This window comes from Piliocolobus tephrosceles, chromosome 19 (genome assembly GCF_002776525.5).
Source record: "Piliocolobus tephrosceles isolate RC106 chromosome 19, ASM277652v3, whole genome shotgun sequence".
NCBI lineage: Eukaryota > Metazoa > Chordata > Mammalia > Primates > Cercopithecidae > Piliocolobus > Piliocolobus tephrosceles.
The window spans coordinates 17,569,258-17,584,416 of NC_045452.1; the positions used below are offsets into that span (position 1 = coordinate 17,569,258).

The following is a 15,159-nucleotide window of genomic DNA, read 5'->3' on the forward strand; positions in this document are numbered from 1 at the left end:
GCACTAGTCACAGGCTAACCATTAAGCTAGGGAGACATGGGTGCCTCCTAGCCAGGCTAAAAACAATAACAAATGAAAATCACTAAAAAGAACATTAGTGGCCACACACTGTGTGGGAGACAGATTCCATAGTTTAAGTATGGGCAAATTACTTAAAACACACACACACACACACACAAACACAAACACACACATATGCCCATCTCAGAAAAATAAGTAACACCCCACAGTCACTACAGTACATTACTAAAATGTCCAATTCTCATTAAAAAATTACAAGACACTCAAAGAAACAGAAAAGTGACCCAGATTCAAGAAAACAAACAGTAACTAGAAACAGACTAAGGCCCAGATGTTGGATTTACAGACAACTTTAAAGCAGTAAATACAAATATATTTTTAAAATTAAGGTTGGACATGGTATCTCACACCTGTAATCCCAGCATGCTGGGAGGCTAAGGCAAGAGAACTGCTTGAGCCCAGGAGTTCAAGACCAGCCTGGGCAACATAGTGAGACCCTGTCTCTACAAAAAACACAAAAATTAGCTGGGGTTGGTTGCATGTGCCTATAGTGCCAGCTACTCAGGAGGCTGAGGCAGGAGGATTACTTGCACCCAGGAGGTCAAGGCTGCAGTGAGCCGTGATTGCACCTCTGCACTCCAGCCTGGATGATAAAGTGAGATCCTATCTCAAAAAATAACAATAAAAATTAAACAAAAATATTATGAGAAGAAATCTCAGTAGAAAAATATAAATGGAAATTCTAGAGTTGAAAAGTATAATAACTGAAATTTTAAAATCACTAGATGGGCTCAACAGCAGATTTGGAATGGCAGAACAAAGGAGTGAACTGAAAAAGATATCACCAGAAATTATCCAATCTAAAGAACAGAAGGAAAAAAGATTCAAGAAAAATGAATAGAACTTCAGATTCTGTTTAGGTTCAGATTGAATTTTTTTAAGAAACAAAAACCCTATGGGAGAACACCAAGTGTTTCAATTTATGTGTTGGCTGGGCGCAGGGGCTCATGCCTATAATCCCAGCACTCTGGGAGGCCGAGGCAGGCAGATGATGAGGTCGGGAGTTGGAGACCAGTGTGGCCAACATGGTGAAACTCCATCTCTACTAAAAATACAAAAATGAGCTGGGCTTGGTGGTGCATGCCCATAATCCCAGTTACTTGGGAGGCTGAGGCAGGAGAATTGCTTGAACCTGGGAGGCAGAGGTTGCAGTGAGCCGAGATCACACCACTGCACTCCAGCCTGGGCGACAGAGCAAGACTTCATCTTGGGGGGGAAAAAATTATGTGTAATGAGAGGCTCAGGAAGAGAGAAGAAAGGAAAAAGAATTTTGAAGAAATTATGGTGAAAAAAATCCCAAATTTGATGAATATGTATTCCAAAAGTCTCAAGAGAACCCAAGTATGATAACAACAAAGAGATCTACTCCTAGACACATCATAGAGAAACCGCTCAGAGCCAAAGACAAACAGAAAATCTTGAAATCAGCAAAACAAGAACAACTCATCACCTACAGGGGGACCAACACCAGGATTAACAGCTGACTTCTCATCAGAATCAGCTGACTCCCATGGGAGTGGTTCATGGGACGACATATTTAAAGAGCTGGGGGGTGGAGGAGGAAACTGTCAAGCAAGAATTCTATAGCTAACAAAACTATCATTCAAAACTGAACACATAAAAAAACAGCATTCCCATATAAACAAAAACAGCATTTGTTTCCAGCAGGCCTACTCTAAAAAAAAATACTAAAAGAAGTCCTTTGGACTGAAATGAAATGACACTGGATAATAATTTGGACCTATAGGAAGACACGAAGATCACTGAAAATGGTCCAAAAAACATAAAATGAATCCGGTCAAGAAACTGAAAAAAGCCACAGACTGGGAGAAAATACTTGGAAAAGACTTACCCGCTATCAGACTGTTATCCAAAATATACAAAGAACTCTAAAACGTAACAATAAGAAAACAAACAATCTGATTAAAAAATAGGACAAAGACCTTACCAGATACCTCACCAAATAAGACATAAAGATAGCAAATAACCACACGAAAGGATGTTCCATGTCATCAGGGAAATGCAAACTAAAACAATGAGATACAACTGTGTATCTATTAGAATGGCCAAAATCCAGACACCAAATGCTGGCGAGGATGTGGAGCAGCAGGAACTCTCATTCGTTGCTGGTGGAAATGCAAAATGGTAGAGCCACTCTGGAAGGTGGTTTGGTGGTTTCTTATAAAACGAAACATACTCTTAGCATATGATCTAACAATCATGGCCCTTGGTATTTACCCAAAGAAGTTCAAAACTAAGTTCACAAAAACCCTGCATATGAATGTTTACAGTAACTTTATTCATAATTGCCAAAATCTGGAAGCAACCAAATGCCCTTAAGCCGGTCAACGGATAAACAAACTGTGGTACATACAGACCAATGGGATATTATTCAGTGCTGAAAAAGAAATGAATTGTCAGGACATGAAAAGACACAGAAGAAACTTAAATGCACATTACTAAGTGAAAGAAGCCAATCAGAAAAAAGCTACATACCATGGGATTACAACTACATGAAATCCTGAAAAAGGCAAAACTATGGAGATAGTTAAATGATCAGTGGTTGCCAGGAGTTGGGTTGTGGGAAGGAGAGAGGATAAACAGGCAGAGTACAGAGGATTTTTAGGGCAGTGAAATTACTTTTTATGATGCTATAATGCTAGCTATATGTTATACATGGATCCAAACCCACAGAATGTACACCACTAAGAGTAAACGCTAATGGACTTTAGGTGATAAAGATGTATCAACCCAGGTTCATCAGTGGTAACAGGTGCACCACTCTGGTGTGAAATGTTGTTAGTGGGGGAGGCCATGCATGTGGGGGAGCAGAAAGTATATGGGGTAAGTCTCTACTATCTTCTCAGTTTACTGTGAACCTAAAACTGCTCTAAAAACAGAAATCTTAGGCCGGGCGCGGTGGCTCAAGCCTGTAATCCCAGCACTTTGGGAGGCTGAGACGGGCGGATCACGAGGTCAGGAGATCAAGACCATCCTGGCTAACACGGTGAAACCCCGTCTCTACTAAAAAATACAAAAAACTAGCTGGGTGAGGTGGCGGGCGCCTGTAGTCCCAGCTACTCGGGAGGCTGAGGCAGGAGAATGGCGTAAACCTGGGAGGCGGAGTTTGCAGTGAGCTGAGATCCGGCCACTGCACTCCAGCCTGGGCGACAGAGCGAGACTCCGTCTCAAAAAAAAAAAGAAATCTTAAAAAAAAAAAAGTAAGATTGTTTAAAGTAATAATTATAATAGTGTATTGTTATATATCTAAACTATACAGGCATAATATGTATGACAATAGCACAAAAGAGTGTGGGGAATGAAGCTATATTAGACCTAGGCTGCTATATTTAACCAGAATAAGACACACATGCATGTGCACACACACATAATCATTAGTAATAAGTTGTGATAAGTCTAAGATGTAATTCCTTGAGAAGGCACTAAGAAAATACAAGAAACACCAGCACAAACAAAAAATAACTAATGAAAAAATATCACAAAGGGATGTAAAAGGTACAACAATTATGGAACAGGAATCAGTCAAGAAGGAACAAAGGAACAATAAAAGGCATGAGACAGTAAAATGACAGACATAAATCTACCTATATTAATAATTACATTAAGATGCAGATTGACTAAATGCTCCAATAAAAAGATAGAAATTTTCAGACCGGATGAAGAAGCAAGAAGCAAGAAGCAAGAAGCAAGAAGCAAAATCTACTTGTATGCTTTTTGGGAGTGGGGGATAAAGTCTCACTCCGTCGCCCAGGCTGGAGTGCAGTGGTGCAATCTCGGTTCACTGCAACCACTGCCTCTTGGATTCAAGCGAGTCTCCGGCCTCAGCCTCCTGAGTAGCTGGGATTACACGCGCACATCACTATGCCCAGCTAATTTTTCTATTTTTAGTAGAGACGGGGTTTCACCATGTTGGCCAGGCTGGTCTCAAACTCTCGACCTCATGATCCGCCCGCCTGGACCTCCCAAAGTGCTGGGATTACAGGCGTGAGCCACCCTGCCTGCCTCCCCCCACCTTTTTTTTTTAAATAAGAGATACACTTCAGATACAAAGCAGTTGAAACAAAATGACAGAAAAAAAACATGTAAACAGTAACTATAAGAAGGCTGAAGTGGTTACATTAATATCAGACAAATGGTTTCCATAAAACAAGTCTCAATAAATTAAAAAAAAATTGAAATCATATGAAGCTCCAAAGAAATTAAATTATAAATCAATAAAAGAAAGACATTTGGGAAATCCCCAAACATTTGGAAACAACATACTCCTATACAAACCAGGAACAAAGAAGAAACCACAGGAAAAAAAATTTAAAATGTCTTGAACGAAATAAAAACAAAAACAAAATAGATCATATTTTATGGTATGCAGCTAAAGGGAAACTTTCTGTGTTTACGGTTTTAAACACAAAAAGGAAGAAAATCTAACATCAATCACCTAACTTTCCAACTCAAGAGGCTGGCAAAATAAAGACCAAATCAAACCCAAAGCAAGAAGAAAGAAATAATAACAGAGTGGAAAATAATTTTTAAAAAAATAGAAAAACAACAAAAATCAATGAAACAAAAAGTTGGTTTCCTGGAAAAATCTACGAAATTAATAAACCTTAGCTAGACTGACCAATAAAAAAAGAGAGAAAACATAAATTGCCAAATCAAGAATGTCAACAGGGATATCGCCACAGACCCTCTATACAAATTAAAAGGATTATATGAAATTATGAATAACTTTATACCAACAAAATTGACAGTTTATATGAAGCAAATTACTAAAAAGACACATATTACTCAAACTAACAAGAAACAGAGAATAAAAATGAAAAAAAATTAAAAACCCTGATAATTAGTATAGAAATTGATTTAGTGATTAAAATACCTTGGAAAGCCTCATATATATTTTATTTCTTCTTTTTCTCTTCTTTAATTGAAACAGTTACTCTGATAGGTCTGTGAGTTCATGATCATTAAAAAATTATTTGGAAACGTAGCCAATACATCAGCCTGTATATTTATGATTCTAGAACAAATGCTACTGAAAGTCTCGTTTGTTACCTATCATGCCTAGACTCTTCAAATAAATTATCTATGGTAGCCAATTACTTCTGAAGTATAAAATTATGTGCTTATACCAACTAATAAACATTGAAAGTAGGAATTTCTTGGTGGTTCAATACCTAATGAAAGAAAATTGAAAGCATTTATGGGTTAAATCCATCCTTAGCAAGTGGCCTAAAGGCTGAATAAAGCTCTCCTTTTGATAACCAGATATAGGAAAGAGAAAAAGAAATCTAACAACAGAGCTAGGTTTTTCTATGCACATTATAGAACATTTCTGTCTTTAGAAATACACCACACAAGGCTGGGTGTGGTGGCTCATGCCTCGTAATCCCAGCACTTTGGGAGACCATGGTAGGAGGATTGCATGACAGGAATTCAAAATAAGCTTGGGCAACAAAAGGAGACCCTGTCTTTACAAAAAAGTAAAAAATGAGCTGGGCGTGGTGGTGTGTGCTTGTAGTCCCAGCTACATGGGAGGCTGAAGAAGGAGGATCACTTGAGCCCAGGAGACTGAGGTTGCAGTGAGCTAGCTATGTTCATGCCACTGCACTCCAGCCTGGGCAACAAAGCAAGAGACAATACAATTTCCCACATGTTGATATGTAGGAGATACATACCTATTATTAATGTATGACATTTCCTTTACTTTAGCAAGTTAGTAGTAAGAGGTGAGGTCAAAGAGGTAAGCTGGGCTACAGACTAGTAAACCAAGTACAAAGTTCAGATTATATTCTAATTGCATTAGGGAACTATTAAGAGTTAAGTAGGAAATTGGCAAAATTTGCATTAAGAAAAAACAAAACCACCTTAGTCCTATGTGGAGGATAAATAAGCTAGGCAACAGTAATATCAGAAATAAGTGATGAGGTTTGGACTAGAGTGGTGATGATGATAAATCCTTTTAAATTTCCTAACAGCCTCTTCAGGTAGGTATGATTATCTTCATTTTAGAGTGAACCAACAGCAGAGAGAGATTAAATGGTCCAAGGGCACACAGTTTAGTAGGGGCCATATTGAGATTCAAACACAAGCAATCTGGTGGAAGAGCAATAAGATGTGGAGAAGAGGATGAAGTAGTTAGAGTTATGGTTGTCAAGACTTGCTAATCAATTAGATGTGCAGAAGAAAGGAAAGGAAGGAAGAGAGAGAAAGAGAGAGAGAGAGAAAGAATATTCCTAGGTTTTGCTTCAGCAACTGAGTTTGGCAGTATAATTATATAGAGAAAGGATGTAAAATAAGAAGAAAAGGGGTTCTAGGACGTACACATGGAGTACTGCACCATTTAAAAATTGAACAGAGAAGGAGGCAGGGGCAGAACACCCAATGCTCGGCAGGAAAATTGGTAGAGCTGGAAAAGCCAAGAGACTAAGTATTTCCAGGAGGAGGGAGGACAATGTGTACAATGCTGCTGAGAGAAGGTGTAAATGAGAACATGTGTAAATGCTAAATTAATTCTGAGAGTTTTCTAGTTGTATAATCAAGGTGACAATTTCAATAAGATTGCCATACATCCTTCTATTTTTCACCTCATGGTTCACATACCGTAAGAGATCCATTTTGTGTGCTGGGTGAGTTGCTGCTCTGCTCCCCGTGGGCTTGCGTACTTCCGTAGAGTGTCAGGTTATGCTCACCGGTCTGGCCGGCATAGTCTTGAGTGTGTGGCACCCCATACTCTGTGGGAATTCCATTCTGCGGAGGTGGTGGAAATGGGATGGTAGTAAAAGGCTGAACCATTGCGTCAGGAGTTGTTGTTGGCTCCTGGTTACCCTAAAACAAACAACGAGAAAAAGAAAAAGTGACTCTGAGTCCTTGTTACGTAACTATTTTTGAAGTGAATATATGGAATTCTCCGAATATTCTCTCACTGCATAGGTAAAATGGAATGACCTAGGATTGGGGAAAATATTATTATACATAGACACATAGATGTATGTATGTGGACAGAGATACACACACACACACCCTCACTTTTGTTAATGTGTGGTTACTAGACAGGCCCACAACCACATTGGACTAGATGCCAAAAGGTCAAAAATCTTTCCTTTAAATTAAAAGTAGGTGGAGAGCCCACTTTGGATCACAAGCCACTACAGCCTCTGCAACAGAGAGAGATCCTGTCCCTAAAAAATACAAAAAACAAAAAAGAAAAATCAACTAGGAGAAAATATTAGCAAAAGGTAAGAGAGATGCTGGGTTATTATCACTAGTCCCAGAGTGGGTTAACCAAGTTGACAAGACAGACACACATGTGCATGCAAACACACACACATCCCAAGAGAAAAAGGGGCAAAGTGTCTATCTGAACAATTCATTGAAAATGAAATACAAACAACTAATAAAAATGCTCAACCTCACCAACTGTCATGAAAATTCACATTAACATCAAAGTAAGTCCAAGTTTTAGTCATCAAATCAGCAAAAAAAATTAAGCAGTTTTATTGTGATATAACTGTCATATGATAAACAGTACTTATTTATTTATAGTATACAATTTGGTAAGTTTTGAAAAATGTACTTATATTCTCATGAAATCATCACCACAATCAAGATAGTCAACACATATATCCAAAACCCCCAAAAGTTTCCTTGTGCTCCTAATAACAAGCATATATTACTTTTGTAATAAAACCTACAAAAATGTATTGTTTTTAATGTTAAAGAGAATGACAAAAAATATATCATCAATAAGGGGAAGCCAATATTCTGAAACACTGAATTACTGTGTTACTCTTAAGAGAATGATAGTGACCTACCTCGAAACAAAAATTCATAACTCTCTTCCATTTAAGTTAAACAACTTCAAAATTCAGCTGTCTCCAATGTCCAAGAATCATTTCTACTTGGTAATAAAAACTGCTTTACATAATAGTGGTGAAAGAAAAAAGAGAATTGGGAATGGGGGACTGCCACAGTCTAGATAAAAAGTGAGGAACTGATTACAGTTATCAGTGGGAAGGGGCAGAGTCATAGGCTGAGTTGTGCTCCTCCCCAACCCCTGTTGAAGTTCTAACCCTCAGTACCTCAAAATGTCACTGTTTTTAAAGATAGGGTCTTAAAAAAGGTAATTAAGTTAAAGTGATGTCATGAGGGTGGGCCTTAATCCAATTGGAGTGGTATCCTTATAAGAAAAGGGAATGTGGATACAGACACATACAGCGGGAGGCCCACGTGAAGACACAGAGAGACCATGACCATCTACAGGCTAACTAATGAAAAAGACATCAGAAGAAACCAACCTAGCTGACACCCTGATCTTGCACTTCTAGCCTCCAGAATGGTGAGAAAATACATTTCTATATATATATATATATTTTTTAAATATATTTTTTTTTTTTTTTTTTTTTTTTGAGACGGAGTCTTGCTCTGTCGCCCGGGCTGGAGTGTAGTGGCCGGATCTCAGCTCACTGCAAGCTCCGCCTCCCGGGTTTACGCCATTCTTCTGCCTCAGCCTCCCGAGTAGCTGGGACTACAGGCGCCCGCCACCTCGCCCGGCTAGTTTGTTTGTATTTTTAGTAGAGACGGGGTTTCACCAGGTTAGCCAGGATGGTCTCGATCTCCTGACCTCGTGATCGGCCCGTCTCGGCCTCCCAAAGTGCTGGGATTACAGGCTTGAGCCACCGCGCCCGGCCACATTTCTATATTGTTATGTAATATTTTGTTATGGCAGCCCTTTCAAACTAGTAAAGGCAGGAATGAAGATTCTGTAACAGAAATTGAAAATAAAAATTAGAAAAATTGCTTTACATAAAAATTTTCCTGCTATTGGACATAATGGTTCATGCCCTGTAATCCCAGCACTTTGGGAGGCTAAGATGGAAGGACTGCCTGTGGCTAGGAGTTTGAGATCAGCCTGGCCAACACAGAGAGACACCATTGCTAAACTTTAAAAAATTAGCTGGGCATGGTGGTACATGCCTGTATCCCAGCTTCTTGTGAGGCTGAGAAAGGAGGATTGCTTGAGCCCAGGAGCTGGAGGCTGCAGTGAGCCATGATTGCACCATTCTAGCTTGGGCAACAGAAAGATCCTGTCTCTTAAGAAAAGGCAAAAAAGGCCGGGCGCGGTGGCTCAAGCCTGTAATCGCAGCACTTTGGGAGGCCGAGACGGGCGGATCACGAGGTCAGGAGATCGAGACCATCCTGGCGAACACGGTGAAACCCTGTCTCTACTAAAAAATACAAAAAACTAGCCGGGCGAGGTGGCGGCGCCTGTAGTTCCAGCTACTCGGGAGGCTGAGGCGAGAGAATGGCGTAAACTCGGGAGGCGGAGCTTGCAGTGAGCTGAGATTTGGCCACTGCACTCCAGCCTGGGGGACAGAGCGAGACTCCGTCTCAAAAAAAAAAAAGGCTGGGTGTGGTGGCTCACGTCTGTAATCCCAGCACCTTGTGAGGCTGAGGCAGGTGGATCACTTGAGGTCAGGAGTTCAATACCAGCCTGGCCAACATGATGAAACTCCATCTCTATTAAAAATATAAAAATTAGCCAAGCATGGTGCCAAATGCCTTTAATCCCAGATACCTGAGAGGCTGAGGCAGGAGAATCGCTTGAACTCAGGAAGAGGAGTGAACTGACATCGCTACCACTGCACTCTAGCCCAGGCGACAAAGTGAGTGAGACACCATCTCAAAAAACAGAAATAAAAAATCCCTCTCTTTAGTTCTCAAAAAATATGCTATGAAAACTTTAAATGTTTTTGGAAAAAGTCTATCTTTGTCACCCATCACTATATAACTTCTTTTCATTATTTCTAGGTTAGGATAGTTTTTATGATGTCTTTATAGCTATTCTGGGCATCTGAAGAGAGATAAAAAATAGTTATCTCCCTTCTTCAAATTATTCAATGCTCTATCTCTGTGTATCTATCTAGCCATATGAAACATACTGCTTCAGAAGCCCTCGCTGGATCTACTGGCCTGAAGACAGATATGAAAAAGAACTGAATTGGAATTCAGGTGGATTGGTGAACGAAACACATAAGAGCACCAAAGGTCTTATGCCCACTCAGGCATAAATATAATCTTACAGGAATCCACAAAAAAAGTTCTACTAAATAACTGGTAAGGGCTAAAAGACACAGTTTACAAGTTAGGATTAACAAGTCTAAGGGGACTTTATCTTGCTCTGACACTGCTCCTCTCAGCCTCCTCGTTTTACTCCAGCCTCCATTCTCCACCTCAGTCTGCTGGGAATGAGACTCTGGCACACAAGTACACAGTATGAATTCTCCCACAGGGGTATTCTCAACAGGGCTGACTCAGTCAACTGAATAAACACATCAATTAGCAGTGGGAGACGGGGAGAAAGGTAAAAACATTTCCTGAGATCCACTTGTAGCCTAGGCACTAGGCATTTTACAGAAATGCAAGCCAGGCAGAGGTACTGTTTTCCTAGAGGGGTAATATAACCTCCGTTAAGAGGTCAAGAAGAAATTCTTAGTGGAGTATTTTGTTACTTACAGAAATTTCTTTTAAAATTTTTGTTAAAAATGTAACAACAATTGTTCATATACTGAGGGAATGAAATTGGGATAGGAGTGATTCAACATCTTCTCTCATATATCCTGCAATGTCTGAATATTTCCCCAAGTATACATTATTAAAAATGTTAAATGGTTTCAGATTTCTATTAAATTTCCAGGCTTCTAAATTTCCAGATTTCTATTAAAATTCCAAAGTTCTATGCTCAGAAGTACAACAGCCTTCAGCAAACTATGAGATAACAGTTCACATGAGTATTTCTAGGTATGAATTTACATCTATACTTACATAAAAAATGTTTTGTTTCTATTACCAGAGTCTAAGCTGCTTAAGTATATCTCATCTGAGAAAAGAAATTATTAGCTTTCTCTTTAGTCCACAAGGTTAGACAGAATAGCTCTTTTCCCTAACCTAGCAATCTACAAACTTTCTTCCGTTTCCAGTTAAAAGTAATTCCTTCCTTTCCTATATTCTTATAACATTTAGCTTGCATCCCCTACAAGACACTTAAATCTGAAGTCTCATATTTAGCAAATCTAAATATGTATTTTAACTTCCCTATTGGATTAAAAGGCTCATTATGATGGGTGGAGACAGTCCTGTACAATGTAGAATCCCACATGGTACATAACAAATATGAAGTGTTAAACATTTATGAAATAGAGGAAGATTGAGATAGAAAGTCACGTGCACGCACATTACAGCAAGCTGCTTTGTTGGGCTAGAGAGCATAACAAGGAACAACACAGAATGAAACAAGTGTTGATATCTTGGGTTGATATCAAACTGGAGTGTAGAGATGGAAAGGTAGAACTGGTGAAGCATTAGGAAAGAAAAGAACATTTACATGCTTGTGCTTTATGCACTTAATTTCCTTCTGTTTTACAAACACAGGATTTAAGAGTTGTTGACCTGCTGTGAGTGAAAATCAAATGTAACTATTAATTTCTGAGTTGAGAATGATGTCTTTCTCTTTTAAACCACAGATAGTAACAGAGGCGATACACATTATATACAGCCTTTTGGTGTACAATGTGAAACATGCTAAATGTTTTCATTCTAAATTCAAATATGCAGTTGTCCCTTCGTATCAGCAGGTAATTGATTCCAGGAACCTCCCAGCCCCCACCCACCACAGATGACAAAATCCTTGGATACTCAAGTCTTTTATATAAAATGGCATAGTATTTGCGCGTAACGTACTTACACACATCCTCTTGTATACTTTAAATCATCTCTCGATTACTTATAATATCTGCTACAATGTAAATGTTATGAAAATAGTTGTTATGCTGTAGTGTTTAGAAAATAATGACAAGGCCCTGCATGCTGGCTCATGCCTGTAATCCCAGCTCTTTCGGAGGCTGAGGAGAGAGGATCACTTGAGCCCAGGAGTGTGAGACCAGCCTAGGCAACACAGTGGGATCCCATCTCTACAAAAATTTTTTTAAAATTAGCTGGGCATGGTAGTATGTGCCTATAGTCCCAGTTGCTCAGGAGGCTGAGACAAGAGGATCACTTGAGCTTGGGAGACAGAGGCTGTGGTGAGCTATGATCAAGGCACTGCATTCCAGCCTGGGCAACAGAGTGGGACCCTGTCTCAGAGAAGAAAAGAAAAAGAAAAAAGAAAAGAAAAGAAAAGAAAAAAGTGTCAAGAAAAAAAAGTCTGGCCAGGCACAGTGGCTCACAGCTATAATCCCAATGCTTTGGGAGGCCAAGACAGGAGGATCCCTTGAGCTCAGGAGTTTGAGACCAACCCAGGCAATGGGAGACCGTCTCCTAAAAAGAAAAAACGTCTGTACGTCTTTAGTACAGACACAGTCATCCAATTTCCCACCCTAATTTTTCAATCCCAGCTAGCTGAATCCACAGATGCAGAACCCGTGACTATGGAAAAACAACTACAGTATCACAGTCATCAAACAGGAACCCATTCAACGGTCTATTGCCTTACCCACAGCAATCTCACAGGTTCAATCATCACCTACCGAAAGGTGACTTCCACTGTTTTTTCTAGGTCCAACCACGTGCTTTCTCCCTAGTTTACATGGGATGTAATAAAACAGAAGAAAGCATGAACCTGAAAGGCAGACTTGAGTTTAAATCCCAATTACACCTCTTACCAGATGGGTTGTTTACTTCAGAGGTGGTTGTGAAAATTAATTGAGAGAGCAGGTGAAACTGTTTTGTAACTGATTCTTTAGCATATTTTCTGTTCCTACTGAATTATTCTGAATACTATTTAAAAGCTATGCACAGTATTGTAAGAGAACACAGAAATGACCCAAAATACAACTGTCTTCATATTTCTAGGATAAAGTCTGTGCAATCTTAGAAAGACAAGGGTGTACTTTTGTTTATATCTTCTAATTTATTCCTCAACTTCACTCTAATTTTCTCAGTTTGGTCATCTTGAGTCCCACTTATATACATAACCTACATAATATACAAATCCTAAAAGCTTCTCAATTCCCATACCACATATATGGTCAGAATGGACCATGCACACAACCAGATCAATATTAATTTTATTCATACCATCATAAAAAGAATCACTTCATTATTTAGGTAGAGCATATTCTCACCAGTTTATTACTACTGACAATGTCACTAGTAATTTTCCTAGTGCTGTTTATAAATGGAGATTAATTTTCCAGGATTATAATACAAATGTTTTTAAGTATTTTTATAAATTATATCATTTTGATCCCTTGGGATTTGCTTAGGTGGGCTCAGATTTCAAGCTCTATTTGCCTTTGTTTGTTTGTTTGTTTTAAAAGAGTACCTAGGCAAAGGCCTATCATTCTTCTCAGATCTGGTACTAAAAGCAGTGGTTTCTGCCCAGGTGTCTGTGACAAGAGGAAAATAACAGCTATATAACTGTTATCTCAGAAAGATAAGAAGACAACACTGGATTTAAAATCATCTAGGATCAACTTTTTTTAAAAAAAGTAACTCTGCAGAAGAACAGACCAAGAAAATCCAGACAAATAAAATGGATAAACAAACACATACAAAGACAAAACAATGCTCATTTGCTAGACTGAAAGCAAAATTACTCTAGATTCTTAACGTGTACAAATACTTAAACAGTGCTACCCCCAAATCTCCTTCTTTCAGTATCTAAAATATTCTGGTTCTTATTTTTTTAAGTCTAAAGACAAGCAAGCTACTGAACTATTCTTAACTTTTTCTTCAAACTACCATAACCTAGAGGAAGAGCTATAAGGTAGGATTGTTTTGCTTTTCTCATCTCAAGGAAGTTTCACAATTTTGAGTACTCAGAGCAGAAAAAAGTGTTAGTGTCTAATAATCCTGAATACATTTCTGGTAAGTTAGGTAAAAGTAATACATTTTCTCTTTTACAATACATCTAAACTACACTCAGAGCCATAAGATGTTAGGCAACTTGTAGGTAAATTTGATGTTGAGAGGAAAAATCTACACAATGAAATCTCCATGTACTCTCCAAATATTTACATTCAGGTTGAATTCCAAGAATTTGCTGTTCACTTGGTTGTTTGGAACTTACTGAATTGCCAAGATCCCAAGGAAGCTCATGGAAACAAATTCCATTATTATATAATAAGGATTACTGTAATAAAAAACCAATCGCCATTGAAGTATTAAGTTTAAGAAAAAATGTTGTCTAATTTCGGGTAAGGAGTTCAGACACATCCATTCCTGCTGCAGTCTCAACGGTAAGATGCAGTAAGAAACTACTTCCATAATACTCAGCTCCTCATACCTCTCAACTTATCTTTTACCTTGAAAAAAAAAAGATGCCCCTATTTTACTGCATATAACACCCACTCAAGGAACATATTTAGAAATGCACATGTCAAGATCCTTTCCCCATAGATTAGGATTCAGTGGGTTGGAGCAGGGACCCTGGTACTTACTGGTGTAGGTGGTTTGGGTCCCACATTCTGAGAAACACTGATTTAGAGGCTTTAGCTGGCAAAATGGAAGAGAATTATGGTTGCAGCCTCCAGGACATGTCCTGAAGCATCTACACCTTTAGAAGAACAGAGTCAGTTAAGAGATTAAAGAGGGCATAGAGGCCAGGTGCAGTGGCTCCCAAGGTATCCCAGCACCTTGGGAGGCCGAGGCATGCGGATCACATGAGGTCAGGAGTTCAAGACCAGCCTGGCCAATATGGTGAAACCCCGTCTCTACTAAAAATACAAAAATAGCCAGGTGTGACAGCGCATGCCTGTAATCCTAGCTACTTGAAAGGCTGAAGCATGAAGATCACTTGAACATCGGAGGCAGAGGTTGCACTGCGCCAGGATCGCGCCACTGCACTCCAGCCTAGACAACAGAGTAAGACTTCATCTCAAAAAAAAGAAAGAAAGAAAGAAAAAAAAAGGCGGGGGGCATAAATGATGAGAGGAAGGTAACGGTGGCTATAAATGTAAGTTTCCTAAAAGTAGAGGGTTACCTTCTTATATGGAACCTACAGCTAAGAGAATAAACACTGGTTGTTTTCTATAGTGCAAATCTACTGAAGTGTAGGCCTCACAA

The 15,159-nt window shown here is 39.1% G+C and overlaps 1 protein-coding gene across 9 annotated transcripts in view; it reads right to left on the reverse strand.

The window, feature by feature from the left end:
* Nucleotides 1–15,159, reverse strand: part of RBFOX2 (RNA binding fox-1 homolog 2) — a 299,483-nt gene that overhangs the window by 67,310 nt on the left and 217,014 nt on the right. For all 9 annotated transcript variants that reach the window (XM_023222129.1, XM_023222135.2, XM_023222132.2 and 6 more), the window contains one exon: nucleotides 6,700–6,924. In XM_023222129.1, coding sequence (XP_023077897.1) covers nucleotides 6,700–6,924 — 225 coding nt within the window. The remainder of the gene's footprint in view (nucleotides 1–6,699; nucleotides 6,925–15,159) is intronic.